Below are 20,288 nucleotides of genomic sequence, written 5' to 3'. Positions count from 1 at the left end.
ATTTAGTAAATGCTTCCCTGCTTGCAGCGGCATCCCTGCTGACGTTTTTTGCATGGGTGCGATGCAGAGAAGGCAACATTGAACAACCCTCCAGCTCCTGATGCTATCTTTCTTCAGTAATGTTGCTGTAGACATCCTGATTGTCACCATAGCCCACAGTGTCATTGTTGTGAGTGCTCAGGAAATTGTCAAGCACAGAAGCTGCCCTTACAACACCACCTGCATTTTCTGGTGTTAAGTGGATGGTCCTCAACAGGATCCTCCACCGTGCACAGAGAATGCCGAATGCGTTTTCAACGCAGTTCCTACATGCGATGTAAATGGCATGTATAAGAATATTTAGCTCATACAAGTGTGTAGAAAGACAACTAGGAAAAAAAAAAGACACAACAGAAAACATAAACGTATGGAATGGAAACACAGTTATATCGTTAGGAGGTTCTGCACACACTTAAAACGAGACTTCTGTGGATGCAGCAACTCTTCAAGTTACAAAAATGACCATGTGGTTCTGTCTGCACGTTCTTATGCTATTTTTTGTTGCACGTATGCATGTTTTTATGCTGCATGTTCTTATGCTCAGTTCAACTTGAATGCCACAATTATATTACCCCACACGTGTCTGTCCTGGCATATTACATTTCCATAACATGCAGTTTCATGCATAAAACACTTCTTTTAAATTAATGAAGATGCCCTAACGTTTACCCACATTTTCGTGTCAGTACCAGTAACTGTGTGGCTTGCAAAATGCTACACAAATAATGCATAAGTATTCTACATGAAACAGTACAAAACCATACAACTGAGGTACTGCAACGCCGCCATAAAAGTGCTCACAAGCAACATGTAAAAGTAACTGTATATCTAGAACTTTGCAAAAATACATGCATTACCTGACACGGCTCAACCGTAAGTTGAAGACCCTCTTTTCTGTAGGCAGGCCGAGGCCTGAGTAGGGCCTCAGAAAATCGGGTCGTAGCTGGAATGCCTCATCCCCAATAAACACGTGGGGAGTCACCAGTTCGCTTCCAGGCAGTTTCTTCAATCCTGGTGTGTCCAAGGTGCCGCTTTCAAGGTGGTGGCCAATTGGTGATGTCTTGAACACTCCAGAATCACTTTGTCGTCCCTCGGCGCCAACATCAATCAGGACAAACCTGTAGCGACTGTCAACGACAGCCATCAGAACTATCGAAAATGTCTCCTAGAGGACAAGAATACCTTAATAAACATGCACACAACTAGCAACAGAGCTATGTGAGACAGCTCTCAGCGCTCAGAGAAAAAAAATTGGGTTACATGAACTGCCTCGCAAAGAGATATACCTGAACATCTGTTTTAATGTATATGTAAATGACTTCAACGGATAGGATGTACAAAGCACAATTTTCCAGTATGGGGATGACAAAGCTGTCGTTGTTGGCAGAAATAATTATCGAGATACTGCATTGCACATTCGACATAACAGGAGCCATGAAATGGTAGAATCATACAAAATATTTGTTAACTTTTTGATACAATGTTTTATATATGTTCTAGGAGTAAAAAAAAGAAAGAAAAAGGAAATATTGTTGAGAACCACTGGTCTACTCCATAATGCAAGTTACAAGTTTGTAACAATTATTGCCCCGATATCTCGTGGCTTAACTGGTATGGCCAACAAGACAATAGGCTAATGCTGCATATGCCGAATATTGTAACATTTAAGTATGAATAAAAAATGCTATGTTACTTTGTAGTTGTAGTACTGGGACCCAGTTTTTTTCGGTGCAACAATTCTGACGTGCTTGCCGTCAACTGCCCCTAGACAGTTTGGAAACTGCCACCGTTCATCAAAGCCTCTCGCAATGTCTGCCCATTCTGCAGGACCTGATGGCTGTTGAGCAAAATACACCAGCTATATTTGCGTTCTGTGTGCATGTGATTATGACTAGCTGCTAATCTATACCATCATGCACAGGTCCCTCAGTCTTTCCCAGAGAACACTGCAAGTTAAGTGAATAGCCTCCCGTGCAGTTTCAAGTCCCACCCTGAAGGCCATTGCTACATCCGTAAAATCTAAGCCGGATGACAAGTACCAGTGAAAGAGACAAAGAAGTCATGAGATGGCAGTTCACTAGGCTTTGTTTGCTCATTCGACCTAAAAGCTTGAGAGTATAGTGAACCACTGCTGAGCGAATTAGTAATAATAATAATAACGCTTTTTTATTGTGTACCCAAAAACAGCCTCAAGGGCTTTGGTGTTCGTGTACGCTCACAAAATTCTACATAATGCCTAAAGACGACACATGCCCAGGAAATGGAGAATACACACGCAGCTTACGTAGCACACACATAGTTCACAGAACATATATGCAATAATGTTGGTGGATAGATTGCTTACATCTAAAATTACAGGCATATCTTAAACAATACATTACACATTACAGATATGTGAATCTAGGAGTAAATTAATAAATTATAAGTAAATGATTGTAGAAATTATGTGCAACAAGAAAAACTGCAGGATGTCCGGGAGAAAAAAAAGTTGGATGCTTCCATAACGATATGCATGAAACGATATGCATGAAATAGCAAAATGCAGAGATCCTAGCAACTGTGGGGCAGTCAATTTGTGAATGAATGCACTTGTATAAGAAAGTGGCATCGGTAACGTCGCGCTGAGTTGAAAGGGGAATGAGGCCAATGTGGCGGAGCAGTTATTCATAATTATACGACTGGAGTCCCTGGGTGTGACGGAAATATAGATAGTGCAAAATATGTTCTTTTTGACAGCTTCGGTGAGAGTCCAAATTATAGCACAGGAGATTATGTTACTTTTACGACAGAAATACATAACCTTTGTTTTGGATGCGTTAATTACAAAGTTATTCGAGGGCACCAGTGGATGCAGTTATATACAAATGTTATGTGTGGAAGGGTACTATCACCCCTTCCTATTACCTTAGTGTAAATGCAAGTCGTTCAGCTGATGAAATCGGTTCCCTGCAGAGGTGGGCTTTTCGCAGATCATCTTCGACCAACCTGTGCAGCATGTCGAAAATTTCGGGACCCATGCGGAAGTACTTGTGGAAGTAGCTGCTGTCCCCGCTCTCTCTCAGTTTTCGCATGTGCAAAAGTAAAGCGCTTTATGTTGTGAACGTAACACGGTGTCACTGCACCTACAGTCACCATATACTACGCTTAGCGTAGCTTATATAGTGACTGCAACTGCACAGTGCAAGAACGCAAACGTACGCAAAGTGTACGCTCGCGTGAGCGCATACTGGCATCGAAGAATATCAAATAATACTCACTGCTGTGTGGAATTCACTTTCAGTCTTCCTATATTCCCAAACAGGTCGAACCCACCAGTTCTTCTTGCGCAAAAGCTCCTTCTTCTTAAGAACAAGTACTTTCTTTTTCAGAAGTAGCAACTTTCATTGTTTGTCCATCGCGGTGATAGCGGCAGTGAACAGAGAACGGAAGCGGAAATGCAAGCGAAACACGGGATCAAGTTTCGTGTTCATGGGCTTTTGTTGCCAAGTTATGTGTATGGAGTATTTTGTGCTACATTCTACACCTAAAACCTTAGTTCTCCGTCGCCTATGTTCTTCTTGTTAACTTTCATGACTGAAAACTCAGCAAGGGGTTCCAAAGGCCAAGCCGCCGAACATAGCCGACGCCGCCCGAGGAGCCGTCGTATGCGGGTGGACTCGGCGGTTGACCGTCGGGGTGACGTCACAACTGCGGAGTTGGGCGCTTTTCCGTCGAGAAAACCGTCGTATGCGGGTCCCGCTTAACTCCAGTTCTTAAGATGCATATCGTCGTGGCTGCTGAAGTTTCAGCATAGCCATGTGAGACCTGTGAAGGCCCTTGAAACGTCCACCCGAACACTGTTCCAATTGCTACCAACTTGTCATCGTCTGCATGCCTCTTCACTTCTCCTGTCAAGAGCTGCCACATTTCGTCACTGCCTATTAGCAGTCCAATGCCAGCTTCACACTGAACATTGGGGAACAAGGAGTCGTCGGCTATCTGGTGTCCTTGTCGACTAAGCCTTTCGACGAACTCCTGATTAGCTGGAATTTCCGCAAAATCCTTGCAAATGAACGGAATAGTGGTTGCGCGTATGACATAGTCCACAGGACGATACTGACTCCGCAGGTGAAGTTCAATCACCTTCCCTACGTGGGTCTTGTTAGCGGTAGACGCACTGGCACAAGTGTTCAACCGCAACTTGCTCTCACCTACAACTTTCAGTTTCAGCTTCTGCGCAATGTCGTCACGGATGAATGTCAGCTGACTACCTCCATCGATGATGCCACGAAGTTGGGTACACGCGGTGTCAGATGACGCCCATAGTCTGAAGGTCTGCAAAAGAACCTCTGCACGTCCCCGTTGGTCCCTGTGCTGGGTGGTAGTCATTAAGTTGGTCACGGTGTCGGTGCCACTTGTCGGAATTGGTCCCTTTGAGGGATCGCAGACAACGGAAGCCTGTCTGTTTCCACAATGTTTACAGACAACGTTAACACGACAGTCCTTGGACCGGTGACCTCTTTTCGTACACCGAAAGCAGCGCATATCCTTTGACATTTTTTTAAATATTTTCGGCAATCGACAGTCCTGCATTGCAGTCCAGTGTGCTGTGGCCAGTTGATGCACAGAACACGCACTTTGGAGTTCCTCTTTAGAGATAGAGAGCCTGTCCAGTTTGGTGAAGCATCAGCGAAGAACTGAGCTCATGATTTATTGCTCGAGCGGACAGCATCTTGTGTCCTCGTCTTCGCCACAGTAGCCCCCCCCCCCCAACGAAAGTGACTTCGTCACTCCAAGAGACTCTTTTGGGTGTCTTGCGGCGGATGCTGGAACGGCCGGCGGTGCTGGTGGTCGGGGACGCTGGGGTGTCATCGGCGTCGATGAAAGCCGGTTTCAGGCGGTCAATGGAGACCGTTTCGGGGCGGCCGTGGCAGTCTATGATGAAGTATTTCGGGTGCCGCTCCAGGACGTGAAAGGGGTCGGAATAGGGAGGTTGCAGCGATTTTCTGCATCGGTCAAGGATTCAAAGCATCGGTCGGAGGAAAACGTTAGTGGCGGAGGTGAATTGCGGAGAGACAAAAGGCTTGCCGGACTGGTGTGCTCGCGTAGGAGTGTGTGTGATGTGGGAGAAGTGCTCACGCAGGTCCTCTACGTAATCCCAGGGGTTAATGGCGGTTGAGGAAGTGGGCTCGAAGAACTAGGCCGGAAGGGTAAGGCTGGTGCCGTACACCAGGTCGGCAGCGGTGCAGCCTAAATCCTCTTTCCACGGGGCCCGAAGTCCCAGGAGGACAAATGGAAGACAGTCGTGCCATTTGGATGAATTGCCATAGGCCGCCTTCAGGTGACGGTGGAAGCGCTCGACTATACCGTTCGCACATGGGTGATATGCAGTCGTGCGACAACGGTTGGTGCCGAGGAGCTGCGTCAGTGATGTGAATAGTCGAGATTCGAATTACTTGCCTCTATCGGTGGTGATCTGAGAAGGGACACCGAACCTTGCGACCCAGGTGGAAACGAAAGTGCGGGCGACCGTGGCGGCGGTGGCTTTTGGCATGGGTACAGCCTCAGGCCATCTGGTGTACCGGTCGATGCAAGTTAGCAGATATCGGTGATTGTTTGAGGGCGGCAGGGGGCCGACAATGTCGATGTGAATCTGCGTGAACCGGGCGCTCGGCAATGGAAACTGGGAGAGCGGAGAAATGGTGTGCGGTGGACTTTTGCACGTTGACCGTGACGCCAGTAAGGTGGTCCACCAGCCTTTGCCCAGCGACATCAACCAAGATTTTGTTGCGCCCTAGGAAATCGCTGCCTATGATACAGTGCCGAGTGTCAGCAACGGGAAACACCCAGTGAAATGTCCTGCGTAATCCGAAGTCGAGAGACAATGAACGACGGTAGTAAACAGGAATTCTGGAGCCGTTTACTGCGGTGAAATACATTATGGGCGTTCTGCTTCTGTCGGATCGTGCGGCCGGAAAGACGCTGACCTCCGCTACGGTGTCGACAAGGAAATTGTGCTTGCCGCACCGATTCTTGATGAAGAAAAGGCAACCTTTCCGTATCTGGTGGGGGCTTCCGGTTGCCGCTAGTAACCCCCGGCGTAGTTTCCCTGCCATGCACACGGGCCCTAGTAGCACATATTGTTGTTTTAACGTTGCAGCAACGTTGCCAATGTTGCGGAATGTGGGCCAACGTTTTTCAACATTTAACAAGGTGGCTGCAATGTTGTCGAAAGTCGGTCAACGTTACCCAATGTTCAGCAATGTCGCTACAACGTAAGAGAGCGACGTTTTTGCAACGTTGCCCTGAAACGTTGCCTCAACATTGCTGAACCATGTTGGCGCGACATAGTATTTGAAAGTAAATATATGGAAGTGTTTCCATGAAAACTACATAACAATCGCTTTTTTTTCACAATGGTCTACGATTGTGTACTTCACTTTCATTTTTCTCAGGCACTTCATTTTTCTCCAGCGGTGACAACATTCACGCAATCACTCGCTCATACAACAGGGGGAAAAAGTCAGCGGTAACAAGGTGGAAGAACGAGTTACGCAAAGGTTAACCGAGCAGTTATGCCGTTAACAGCTGCATCTGCAGTTTTGCGTGGTTTACAAATGGGGCAGCGCAACCAAAACTCTGAACAGAGCACAGCGCACTCGTATCACGTGCTCCACGGCGTTCGTTTACTTCGTTTGGCGGTTGCAGATGCACATGTGCGAGGTACGAGGTGTGGGTAATTGCTGCTTCGTCTGAAGATGAATGACTTCGAGGATTTCGGCATCGAGCACGATAGCGGTGAGTACATTTTAGTTTTCAATCTTTCGTGTCTGGTCTGGATATGCCACTGACTAGAGTTGCGGAACGCGCAGTGAGAGTATGGACGGACAAGACGCTCGCATTGAAAATGGACGAGAGTTAGGAGCTCGCTGGCAGTTTTAACTTCGCGACAAAGACGAAGGCGGATATCGCAGCGTGTTTCTCGGAAGTTGCAGTGCGTCCTGAACGACGAAGCAGGAAGCAACAGCAGTAGCTCGACAGAAGTTACTTGTGAAAGTACTGTGGAAGCCGCCACGACAGTAGCAGTACCTTCTCAGAGATCCACAGTGCGCATTCAATTTGTTCTGAAGCGGAAGCAACAGACACGGAGCGAAGCAGTGAGCCAGGTTGGCATGTTGAAACAGGGTCGTCGAGCGTTGGTAACTTTCATGTCTTGCCGGAGAAGACTAACGAGAACAGCAGCCTTCGAACAAAGTTGCAGCAATGGGCCCTCGAGATGAAAATACCTTTCTCACACCTGAGCTCTCTTTTAAAGGTTTTGAAGCCTTACCACCCGTGTTTACCAGAAGATGCCAGGACACTTCTAAAAACCCCATGATCCACTGAAGTTACGCCAATGGGCAGTGTCAAATACTGCTACTTGGGATTGCGTAAAATGTTGGTGCACCATATTAGGACGGGCATATCTGATGACTGTTCCACTGTGTCATTCGCCGTCAACATAGATGGACTTCCAATTTCACGAAGTTCGAGAAGGTAGTTCTGGCCTATACTTGTAAAAGTGAAGGAAAGTTTGAACTCATCACCGTTCATAGCTTCGCTTTTTGAAGGTGACTGCAAGCCACAAGATTTGAACGCATTTCTGAAAGACTTCATTGAAGAAATGAGCCATCTTCTTGAGAATGGCATCATTGACAATGACCGCACATTCAAAGTTCTGCCGCATTCATTTATATGCGATGCACCAGCCAGGCCATTTATAAAGTGCATCAAGGGACACACTGCCTACTTTGGATGTGAAAAGTGCACCCAGAAAGGGATTTATTCTGTCAATGAGAACAAAATAATCTACCCTGAATGTGACAGTACACTACGAAGTGACGAGAGCTTCAGGCTACAACTGCAGCCATTTCATCATCATGCTGAATCACCGTTGCTACCATTAGGCATTGGACGTGTCAGCCAGTTTCCAGTGGATTATATGCACCTGGTATGCTTGGGTGTAATGAAGAAGCTGCTTATTCGGTACTGGGTGTCTGGTAGACCATGCTCCTCAAAGATGCGCCAGGTGTCAAAGGCTGGCCTTTCAGATCAACTTGTTGGTTTCAACATACATGTTCCCACCGACATGAAGCGAAGGCCGAGATCCATTGTTTTTCTAGAAGAGTGGAAGGCTGTTGAATTCAGAAACTTTTTGCTTTACTATGGGCCCGTTGCACTGAGGGACACCCTGGAACACACCTTCTTCATGCACTTTATGAAACTGAACGTTGCCATCACAATTTTAATCAGCCAGAGGTTTGTCAGAACTCATACTGATCTTGCTGAACGCCTCCTTCGTGAGTTTGTTGCTGGGGCAGGGAAGCTTTACGGAGAGGGAGTTTATGTCTACAACAAGCACTCCTTGCTGCATATTGCGGAAGATGCAAGAAGATTTGGTCCACTGGATGAGTTCTCTGCATTTTCGTTCGAGAACTACTTGTATGAAATTAAGACGTTACTAAAGTCGCATGCTCGAGCCATCCAGCAAGTTGTTCGGCGCCTGACTGAAAATCAGACAGGGAATACAATGAAAGAGGACTCGACACAACCTGCATATGAGCTCTCCGCGCAACATTTTAATGGGCCTGTTCCTCCCGGTTTTAATGGCTTGCAGTACCGCAGACTTCACTTGAAGGACACTACTTTTACTCTGAACGAACGCGACAACTGTGCCAAAATGAATGATGGTCATGTTGTGCGCATACTGAACATATTATGCACAACGAATGGTATTGCCATCTGCGCACGCTTTTTTGAAAATGTGAACAATTTGTACCGCCAGCCTGTGCCTTCATCAGAGTTAGGCGTTTTTGTAGCTAATGACCTCTCTTCGGATTATGCGGTGTGGAAGTTGGAGGATATTGAATACAAGTGTGTGTGCCTACCGAACGGGATAAATTCGTATGCTGTGTTTCCTCTCCTACACACCTACAAGAAAGGATCCACAGAGAAGTAGCTGCATTCCGAGTGTTGCTTTTGTACATATGATTACAAGGTAGAACTTCAAAAGAAGTCAAAGTATTTCATGTTTTGTAACCACTCACAGAAAAGAATGTACTCATCAGAAGTAGATTACTTTGTGACTTAGTCTGTTTACTTAGAATATTTATAAAAATAACACTGCATATTATGGGATAGCACAGTGCATGTGTGGCATAGAAAGAAATCTCGATGGCCCTAAGGTATATTGCGACAAATATGTCAATTATAGATATGTGTACATCTGATCTCTGAGGCTACCTATGTTTCAATGAGTATCAATGCGTTGCATAGTTCAATGACCCCAATTAATTGTTGGACTTTGTATTTACACTTTAGGAAGGAAGATGTTCAGCATTGTACATTTTGATGAGAGGGACGAAGTTTCTGTTGTTCCATCAACCTGGCTAATGGGAAGAAACAAAGTTTTATGGCCACCTTACAAGAACTGCAAGAAAGTAGCCGTCGCAATTAAAGCATGCGAAAATCCATCAAGCAATTGGTCACAGCACAACTGCCGGCTACTTTATGAATGTGGTAAGTTCTTCCAAATGACAGCTACATGTGAGTGCGAAGCTCATTATTATATTTTCATCAAAATCCTTTTCGTTGTATTACAGACACATATGAAACAGCAAGGCAGAAAGAGCAAAAAGCTGCCATGACATCAGGTTTGACAACTGATGATGACATGTGTGAACCAAAAAGGAAGCGGTGGCGCCCACAGCGATTTGAGTCCTATGATGAGGAGAGCGCATCAATCATGGGGGATTCTTCTTGTTTTGTAAACAAGCCAGAAGAGCCTGTTTCACGTTCGCAGGCAACACCACAGTGTATTCGTCGCCCAAGGCCTCTCTGCTTGTCCGCTTCCCGCGTGCAAGGAGCAGTTTCAACCTCAGAGCCATCGCCAAATTCTTCTACTGTGTCTGCTGAATCCCAGCAACAAGAAATACAGAAGTCACGAAAATTCAGTAGGTACTAGTAGGTAAACCCTCTAAAAGGTTCTCTCCTAGCAGTCACTGTTCCTAATCACAGTAACACGCAGGGTGGTTCACATGACTGGTTAAAAGTCATGATGAAAGTTTCACACATTAGGAAATAGTGAGAACAGTGGGGTTTTTCCCCAGCAAGCTTTCACCATCACCACTTTTGGTTACTTATAAATTATTTTTCCCAGTTCAAATTAAAAATTTGCCAAGTCAAAGAAACATTTTTATTTCGTATGAAGATTAACCAAAGCACTTGAGAGTGGTGACAAAGTACACTGGAGAAAGACGTTATTGGTCCCATAATTTTTGGTCCGCTAGTATTTTTATTATTTTAGGCACACACAAGCATGAGTGTTAACACAAAGCACCCTGTGCATTATGCTCAGCTTTCTGCTATTGTTGTCACTTCTCAGGGCCCCAAACTCCTATTCTGCCATAACATTCAACATGCACCTGGTGCATGCTGTGTTTGCCATTCGCACATTATAAAACTGCAGTCTGTGTTCATGGGATGTTCAGCACTACAAAAGCGATGGTGATATGCTGTAGAGTATGCACTGTGGAATAGGTGATATCAGCTAAGGAAGCTTATGATGAAACTTTTGTTTTGCAGCACCAGAGGAAAAAACGTTAAAAATGTTGAAGGGAATCAAAATGCAGCTCTCATCTCAAGCAGCGCTCCTGGAGAGACTCGAGAAGGCCATCCTAACGTCTACCCCAACTGGGGCACCAGACCCACCACAAAATGACACCTTAGAGCAGCTCCCCTTATCAGCTGTCGAGTGCCTAGAGAAGCTTGAAAGTGACCTGCACAACCCAAAGACCAGAACTGACCTTGTAAGAATTACACCTTTCTGTATCAGCTTAGCTCGACTACAGCAACTGAGAGCACACGCTGCTGAAGAAAACATTCTTAGAATGTTATGTAGCATGATTTCACATGGTTATGTTGTATTGCAAACGAAAATTGCACCATATTACGTGAGGTTAACTTCAGTTCATTTATTTTGTTTACCTCTTTTCCCACCGTTTATAATGTACCCTTGTGTATGACCTGTGGGTTGCTTTGTAGTGCTGCCAAATCGTTGAGATGATCACTTCACAGGTTTCTTCCCAGGGGTTATACCTTTCAAGAATTGGTGGATCGTCGCCCCAGGACTGCTTACGGCACATTATGCGTCGCTGCATGAATGACAGCTTCGCTCAAGGGTTCTGCCTCACCGGCAGAAAAGGAAAACGTCCATTTCTCGGACTGCAGCTGTTGGGAGTCATTTATGGTATGCAACGTTTTAGTCGCAGCTTTTTTTAGAAGCACTGTTGGGAAAAAGTTCCTTGTAAAAGTAACTAGGCTACAGTTATAGTTGCCACACGAATGATAACTTTAACTATTTAAGTTACCGTTTCAGTAACTCAGTTCCTTTGCAGTGACTTTCCAAATTGTCAAGTCAGTTTTAGCAAAATTTTTGTTACCATGCTTTTCTCTAAATCACCTATTTCAATGGTTCAAAGACTGATCGTGTACACAACCTCTCAATCAAATCACATGGAAACAGTGCATACCTCGTACAGCAGTCGAAGATAAAAGGGTTTAGCTATCCGATTTCCAGGGCATTACAGTTTCGTGCATTGTATAGAGCCCAGTGTATCAGGTCTGGTATACAGGAAATTTTTTAACACATGATGGAGCGCAGGGTCATCAATAATGGCACCGCACTGTACCATATGAGGCTCACATAATGCACGAAAATGCTACATTAGGAATGATAAGAGAAAATGAAAACTATCATATTCATTACAGGGGCAAAACATTTTAAACTATCTTCACAAGCATTGGCCGTGCATACCGCTTTCTGAATCTGTGCTATTCTGCCCTTGGGTTCGTAGTGTACTGTATAGTCAAAACAAGTGAAAGTGTGTCCTCACATCAGAGGTAGACAATCTTGCAAGCAGAGTAAGACATAGTACATTATACCCTCCAGCCCTTCCCCTATTTCTGCTAGAAATCTTACTCACTGTTATGGCCTCACTCACTGCATTGGCCATAGGAGCTTCTTCGTCTGTTTCCATTGAGTGTCTTGTTTATGCGTAACGACCATTGGTGCACCCTACACTAGCGCTCTGCATTGTCGCTTGCACTTGTTTGTTCTTTCTTTTCTTCGCTTTAGTTTTAAAAGGCGGCAGTTTGCAGTTAGTTTTAGTGTGGACTTACCGTCGATAACTTGCATTGGTAGGAACTGATACGTAGAGCCTGAAGTTATCGAGAGATAATTTTTGTGCAATTCGGGGGGGGGGGGGATCGGGGAAATCAACATGTGCTCTAAATTCATGCTAATTCGGTTGAAAAAAGTTCCAGTATGCTAAATTCGGGGGGAAATCGGTTACTCAAATGAACTGTATTGGTTTGGTGCAAATGGTGATGTAATTGCGTTTGTCGAGTTAGTGCGCATTCCTACAGACATTTTGCAGGTAAAAATCTGGTTTCATCGTGAAAAGGCAACCTTCAATTCGGGGTGCAAATTTGGGAAAGAAGCAGGTTAAACCCCAAAACTTCAGGCTCTACCGCTACGTTGTGATGTTCAGGCAATGCCCATGCAACATTTTATACCATTACATAGGGGCAGCACTTCCTTCATGTGCTGCATTACCTTTTTTTTTTCAACTTTGCGTTCCAGTTGAGTAAAATGCTTCCTCACATTGGACTTTCAATTTCCACAGATGCTGTGCGGAAAAGCTATCCAGAAGTGACTGATGCAACATTACAATCGTGCGTGGCAGACTGGCTCAGGTATGCCCCTTCAAGGGTTAAGAAGAGGTAAGACAACAGTTTTCAGGTAACTTTGATGATGATGATTAGGATTTTTCTGGCGCAGCGACTACAAAGGTCATAATGCGCCAAACATGATTATGAACACAGATGAATTAAGTTATAAGAATAAAGTGAATGAAATTCAACCTAAAAATATACTGATGTAATTAAAAGAAGTGTCTGTAAAGTTTTCTTGCAGAAAGTAACTAAAAAGTTATAGGCTCCCAAGCAGGCCTATATCCCTAAAAATGTTCTCAACATTATCAAACGAAATGACAGGATCATCACCCAACAAGAGTGCTGGGTGAAGAGGTGTAAAATGCTTGTAGCATTCAGTGAAGTAGCGCTGGCGATAAGGTTCGTGTTGTGGGCATGTGATGAGAATGTGAAGGATGGAGAGTTGCTCGTTACAATTGGTGCACCACGGTGGCTCCTCTCCTCGAAGTAGGTGGCCGTGCGATAAATATGTGTGCCCAATTCTGAGCATGTGTCTCAGCACCTCCTGGAGACGTTGTCGAATTGTATGTACTTTATGCCCTACGTGTGATTTTATGAGATGAAGCTTGTTCAGAGCTTGTTCATCCCAAAACTGCTGCCATTTTGCGTTAATGGCCTTCTTTAATGTACGTCTGAAGTCATGGAAAGGGATGTCGAATGGGCTAATTTCTGATGAAAGAGCTGTTGCTGCGGCTCGGTCTGCAAGTTCATTTCCTGGGATACCAACGTGACTGGGCACCCAGCAAAATGTTAAGTTATAACCTCTGTTTATTATCCTACTGGCCAAAGAACGTGCTCTATGGACTAAAAGGTTCTTAGCCCGCTGCAGACTACTCAGAGCATGCAGAGAGCTAAGAGAGTCTGTGTAAATTACTCCAGATTTAACATGCGTTTGCAATATGAAATTAAGCGCCAAGATGAGTGCATATACTTCAGCAGTAAAAATGGATAGTGCTGGATTTAAACGGTGTGACCGCGTCACCGCTGCAGATACCATGGCGCAGGAAACGCTGTCAGCAGTCCGTGACCCATCTGTGTATATTTCAGTGTGGTCACCAAAGGAATGTTTTACTTCGAAGAACTCTTGCTGAAGGGCTAGGGGCGACGTATCCTTTTTATTGTACTTAGTTAAGGAGTAGTTGAACAGTGGCTGTGATTGCCAAGGAGCACATTCGTCACCCTGTTCCAGAATCCAGGAGTCCTGATAGAAAAAGTTATAAAACTCTTGATACTGCAAGGCTCGCATGCTAAAAGGCCGTACCACTGATGGTCTGTTTACGAATAGTCGCTGAAGCCGTGTGCCTTGGACACAAAGCATGGCGGGATTCTGACAATGGCTTTTGACTTTAAGACTATAAAGAATAGTAAGGTAAGACCGTCGTCTGTCCAGAGACCACTCATTAGACTCGACGTACAAACTTTCCACTGGTGAGGTGCGGAAAGCTCCAAGTGCTAACCGGAGGCCCTGATGGTGTACTGGGTCAATTAACCTGAGGACTGACGTACGAGCAGAACCGTAAACAATACAACCATAGTCCATCTTCGACCGAATTACTGATGCATATATTTTGTGGAGGGTTGTTCTGTCTGCTCCCCAAGACTTGTGAGCGATAACTTTCATGAGACTTAAAGACTTTATGCATTTTGCTTTTAGTTGCTTGATGTGCGGCAAAAACGTAAGCTTTCTATCAAATACCACTCCCAGAAATTTGTGTTCTTCTCGGACAGCAATGTTCTCACCATTCATGCAAAGTGTAGGGTTCGGAAATAGTCCCTTTTTTCTCGTGAACAGAACACTGATAGTCTTTTCTGAGGAGAACTTGAATCCGTTCTGGTCTGCCCATTTAACCAGTCTGTTTATCGCTAGTTGTAGCTGCCTCTCTCAAGTTGCCAAATTTGCAGAGGAGTATGAAATTTGAATGTCATCAACGTACAACGAATACGATATAGACGGAGGAATTGCAGTGGCTATGGAGTTCATTTTCACAATGAATAATGTCACACTGAGCACGGAGCCCTGAGGAACTCCATTCTCCTGAAGAAATGGTTGTGATAGAGTGCTGCCCAGTTGGACCCTGAAAGTTCGATCTTGGAGAAAGTTAATGATACAGCGTAAAAGCCGGCCTCGTATCCCTAAAAGGTATAGATCCTGGATGATCCCATACCTCCAAGCGGTATCATATGCCTTTTCTAAATCGAAGAATACAGGGGCACAGTGACTCCGCCTGACAAACGCTTCTCGGATTGTGGTCTCCAAACGAACAAGATGGTCTGTCGTTGAACGTGCAGCTCGGAATCCACATTGGTACTTATCAAGACAGTTATTGCATTCAAGATAATACACTAGTCGGTTGTTCACCATTCTTTCGAATGTTTTTCCCAAACAGCTGGTGAGGGCAATGGGCCTGTAGCTGGTGGGATCTGACGCTTCTTTGCCAGGTTTGAGAAGTGGAATTACAGTTGCTACCTTCCATGCTGTTGGCATCTGCCCCTTATCCCAGACTTTGTTGAAGAAGTTTAGAAGACACCCTTTGGATTCCTCTGATAAGTGGGTGATCATGAAATAGGTGACCCTGTCTGGACCAGGAGCACTGACCTTCACTGAGGACATTGCTCGCTGGAGCTCTACCATAGTGAACGGCTGGTTGTATGGATATTTTTCACCACCCACAGTTGAAATGACTTGCTTTTCTGCACGGTTCTTTACAGACAGGAACGTTTTGCTGTAATGTGCAGAACTGGAAACATTTTGGAAATGTTCACCTAGGAGGTCCGCCTGTTCGTCTAAACTCTGACATGGAACACCATTGACTTGAAGGAGGGGAATGGAAAAACTCTGGTAGTCTCCTTTAATTTTCCGAAGCCTATCCCATACTTTCTTTGATGGGGTTCCATGTGTTAAAGAAGAAACAAAGTTGTGCCAAGAAGACCTTTTTGCTTGCTTTCGTGTCCACCTTGCTTTGGCACGTGCTTTTTTGAAGGCAAGAAGATTCTGTGATGTGGGGTATCTACGAAAGGTACCCCAGGCACGATTCTGTTCCTTTCTAGTCTTTGCGCAATCGTCAGTCCACCAAGGTTTCGGACGCTTGGGGAGCCGACCCAATGTCTGTGGAATAGATTGTTTGGCGGCATCTATGATTGTGCTTGTAACTAAAGTGTTTGCCTCTTCGACTGACATGTGTTGGAAAGAAGAGGACTGGAGTTTGACTTCCCTTTGGAATAAGCTCCAGTCAGCCTGAGCTAGTTTCCACCGGGGTGGTCGTGTTGTGAGTGTATTTGTAGCACCACACAATTTCACGATAACAGGAAAGTGGTCACTCCCTCGTGGATTTTGTTCAACTGCCCAGTCTAAACTGCTAAACAGAGAGGGACTGCACAGCGAGATATCTAGAGAAGAAAAGCTTTGTGTCGCTGCATTAACGTAAGTAGCTTGTCCCGTGTTGAGCAAGCAAATTGACCTTGACATCAAAACGCTTTCCAGCATTTTCCCTCTGACGTCTAACCTTCTGCTGCCCCACAGGGGGCTGTGAGCATTCAGGTCCCCAAGAATAAGGAAAGGTTGAGGCAGCTGGTCACAAAGATGCTCAAAGTCCCTTTGGTGGATTACTACTGAAGGGGGCAGGTACAATGAACACACTGTAATGACCCTGTCGAGGCATATTTGTGCAGCTACAGCCTCAAGGTCTGTAACAAGTGGAACAGAATTGGAAGGAATGGACTGCGGAGTAATCAGAGCCACACCCCCAGATGAACGTGAGGTGTCCGTACGATCCTTTCGAAAAACATTATATCTTCGAAATGGGTTTATACTTCGCTTGTTCAAGTATGTCTCTTGCAAACAGAAACAGACAGCTTTATACTTTTCAAGAAGGTCATGTATGTCATCTATGTTGGTAAAGAGGCCTCGACAGTTCCATTGCAGAAGGACCTGTCCCATGAAAAGGATTGTGGTTAAGAAAAACAAAGAGACTTTGACCATTATGTGCATTTAAGGAGGCAGCACCCTTGGTGGGGGCTGTTTTTGCTGGTCCGTGGGTCTGTTGCCTCTGCCTCTACCACTCGATCTCTCGCGTTTCTCTTTTGATTGTGAGAAAGTGCCTGGGAGACTCGAAGACGACTTTTGTGAAGCACGGTCTTCGTCGTCGAGCTCCATGTTAACAACAGGTACCTGGGATGGATCTTTGAGCAATCCATCCCAGACGGATGCAGTGCAAGCAACCTCAGCTGAGGCCGCTGCAGGCATAGAAGAAGTAATGAGACCAGAAGGAGAAGGAGACACTTCCGTATCTCCCTCCCTCTGAGGGGGAGTGTGGGGTGGAGGCCCAGCAGTTTGGGTCTCCACAGACCTCCTCTGTGGTGCCACTCCCCTGCGCACCACTTCGGAGAAAGTGCCCTTTTTCCTGAACTCTGCTTGCGCCTTTGCATCTTTGTAAGAGATATTTTGTTCTGCCTTGATTCTAAGGATTTCTTTTTCATCTTTCCATTGGGGGCATGACCTGGAGTAGACAGGATGGTCACCTTTACAATTTGCACATCGCGCTTCATTTCGGCAGGATTCTGCTGTGTGGTCTCTACCAGAGCATTTGGGACATGTTTCCTGTCCACGGCAGACCTGAGACCCATGCCCGAAGCGCTGACATTTGAAACAACGCCGCGGATTAGGGACATAGGGTCGCACGTGACAGTTGAGGTAACCAGCCTTGATGGTTGCAGGAAGCTTGTGTAGTTGAAAGGATAGAACAATGTGCTTCGTTGCAATTTCTTTACCGTCCCGACGCATCACTATTCGCTTTGCTGCCACGACACCCTCTTCCAGCAGGCCTTCCTCAATCTCGGAATCGGTGCACTCGAGAAGCTCACTTTCGGAGATCACGCCTCTAACAATATTGAGGTTTCTGTGTTTTGCGATAGACACCGATATGTCCCCAATTTTCTTGACCGCTTGGAGGGCCGAGCTTTGCTCCCTGGTTTGAACCTCGACTTGAAGGTCCCCAGATGACAGTTTCTTTGCATTGTAGGTCCTTCCGATTAATTTCTCTATTTCTCTGGCAATGACAAAAGGTGATATGAGTGGCTTTGTCTCATCTTCAGCATGGAGTACCAGAAATTTTGGAAACCATGGTTCTGGAGACAGGCTGAATGAGCTTACTGGTGCTTCGGTGCAGCGCCGCTTATGGCGCTGATCATGTTTTTTTGAACGTGAAGTATCCATACAAAAGAAGATGTGGTTCGGTGCAGCAGGTGTGTCGCCCACCATCGAGCCCAACCAGGGAACGTGTCCCACACTCTAACACTTGCCTCTGCACTATACCCTAGTGCAGCTTCTGGAGAGTGAAAGACTGCCCAAGGTTGACCCTTGCCGCCAAAGAAGGTGAAAAGAGGAAAAGGAGATAAAGAAGGAGACCAAGGAAGAGAAAGTAATGAAAAGGGGGATGGCGACTAGCTGAATAATCCTGGCCGGGTCTTCCAGGACCATCCGACTATGGGAAGCAGGGGCCTAAGCGGTGTGTTGCTTTCCCGGAGGGGCCCCGAAGGGTCCTAAACAACTTCCGGGTCCACTCAACCGCCAGGATCCCCCTTTCCCCAGACACGGGAAAGCCACGCACAGCTATACGGCGGCTACCCAACCGTGAGTGCAGGAGGGGGCTACTGCGGCTGCTGCCGGGCGATGGGGGCGCCAAGTTCCCGACGCCGGTAGTTTTCAGGTAACATGACACGCAGTATATTAACGATGAAAGATGGAAGTCACTGGATGGAAGTTCTTAGGCAATTTGAGGCTTTGTATGTATTTGTCCTTTCTATGTTGTTCCAGCCTCAGAACATCAGTTCTCTCATGCAGTATATTATTAAAGGGTCTATGAAACGATTTTTTTCTTCGTTTCGTTCGAAAGAGGACATTTTTCTGAGTCTAGAACCGAAATTTTATCTTCGTCGCGCGAGCGGATTTCTCGGGAGCAAATTTAAACGGAGCGGCGAAGGGAGGACAGCTGTCGCCGCGCCGTGGCGAGCTGCCGAGCGGAGACACAGCGGGCAACTTGACGCGACCACGGCCGGCTCAGCAACACGTCATCGTGACGTGTTGCCGAGGCGAGGAATCTCGCCAGGAGCTTGCGTCGTACGATCCTGCGTATGCGTTCATCGGGAGTGGAAATCTCCACGACGGCAGCTTTCGCGCGATCGTCGCATCCTGTGGTTTTCGTCGACATGCCGAGACGATGTTGGATAGTTGGTTGCCCCAATTTACGTCAATATTCGCCTGGTATCCAATGTTTCATGCTTATCAGTGACGAGACGGACAGCTTTTGACGCCACAAAGCAATTGGACCGCCGGAATGGAAAGACGATGCGGTGCCATCGACTAGCTGCTCGTGTTTGTAGCGGACATTTGCATGATCGAATTTACGAAGCGTACGCTGAACCTCTTCAACGTACTGGATAACGAGCTTAGTGTCGTCTGAATCAAGGTGTAGCACCATCACAATACCTGTCCACACCTGGGAAAGAACATCCACCTAAACGGCGCAAAGGTGTGAGTATTTTTCGTTATTGGAGCTGACAAAGGTCTCTCAGTCCGTGTGGTTCAAATACTGTCATAGATTTCAGGATTGTGTGAATGGGTTAATTCTCATCTGCGTGACTCTGAACCTTGCCGCCGCTTACGGCATAGAGAGAGTAAAAAAAAAGAAAGTAGAAGTTACGGTATCTAGTCCCTAAACTCAGGTGGTGCACTGTTGATAAAAGTACACTTCGTTTAGCATGATCTTAGAAACCATATTTCAACAGAATATTTATGTGATATGTTGAACATACGTATCCGTTCTTTTCTCTTCACTGACCTGTTTTCATGTTCACAGGTGACTTCCTCAGCGGAGCCTGAAACCACGTAGATGAGACAGCATGATCATTGTAACCCACTATTCAGAGCAGACAAATGCTGTGCACCCTCTTTCCAGATTCCTCTTTAATGCAGTGTCTTGTCTACCATTCGGGCTCTGTATATTGTTCACAAGTTTTCTTTTAACATTTTTTGTTATTTGATCTACAGTTTGCTTTATCATATGCACATATGTGATATTGAGGGGGACATCTTCTTGTTTACACTTCTTATCTTATAATCATTGCTCAGTTAGATTACATCATTTGCATTCACCGGAACTGCAGTTGTGTACTGTGTTATTTTCTTTTCTCAAATCAGGGCGGCCCATGTGCATGGCAGCTGAAGTCTTTCACCAGGGTAACATGCCAGGACAACTCCAGCAAGTGCTCTGCAGGTCACCTCTAAATAAAAGGAACCTACCTTTGATACACTATGTCCTCATGAGATTTTGTTCCTGCTACACCTCTCCGCGCTTTGTTTCACATTACCAAAAAAATAACCCTACCAACCATTATCATACCAGTGGTGTACTGCTGTATTCAACGAGCTCAACTTGCTCTGGGCATCCTGCAAGGCCGTA

The 20,288-nt window shown here is 45.7% G+C and overlaps 1 protein-coding gene and 1 long non-coding RNA gene across 2 annotated transcripts; one reads left to right on the top strand and one right to left on the bottom strand.

Moving 5' to 3' along the window:
- Nucleotides 1-103: 103 nt before the first annotated feature.
- LOC135389678 (uncharacterized) lies at nt 104-2,041 on the bottom strand. Its single transcript, XM_064619711.1, has 4 exons — nt 1,949-2,041; nt 1,733-1,876; nt 897-1,204; nt 104-305 (listed from the first exon to the last, which is right to left on the bottom strand). The coding sequence occupies exons 1-4, from the start codon at nt 2,039-2,041 to the stop codon at nt 104-106; spliced, it is 747 nt and encodes a 248-aa protein (XP_064475781.1).
- Nucleotides 2,042-6,713: 4,672 nt separating this feature from the next.
- LOC135387345 (uncharacterized) lies at nt 6,714-10,004 on the top strand. The gene is made up of 3 exons (XR_010421061.1): nt 6,714-6,816; nt 9,379-9,576; nt 9,660-10,004. It is a non-coding gene; the product is annotated as an uncharacterized LOC135387345 (long non-coding RNA).
- Nucleotides 10,005-20,288: the final 10,284 nt, after the last annotated feature.

The sequence above is a fragment of the Ornithodoros turicata genome, chromosome 3, assembly GCF_037126465.1.
Source record: "Ornithodoros turicata isolate Travis chromosome 3, ASM3712646v1, whole genome shotgun sequence".
Classification (NCBI taxonomy): domain Eukaryota; kingdom Metazoa; phylum Arthropoda; class Arachnida; order Ixodida; family Argasidae; genus Ornithodoros; species Ornithodoros turicata.
Note: the sequence above shows the minus strand (reverse complement) of the source record. Positions and strands in the feature narration are given on the sequence as shown.

Bases quoted from the DNA above. Each gene is read 5' to 3' on its own strand.
- LOC135389678 (XM_064619711.1), bottom strand. From the start codon at position 2,041: ATGGCCTTCAGGGTGGGACTTGAAACTGCACGGGAGGCTATTCACTTA. The intron at 1,205-1,732 runs GTAACATAGCAT...CTTGTCCTCTAG, and splicing joins CCCAGTACTACAACTACAAA to GAGACATTTTCGATAGTTCT. The intron at 306-896 runs GTAATGCATGTA...CATCGCATGTAG, and splicing joins TTACGGTTGAGCCGTGTCAG to GAACTGCGTTGAAAACGCAT.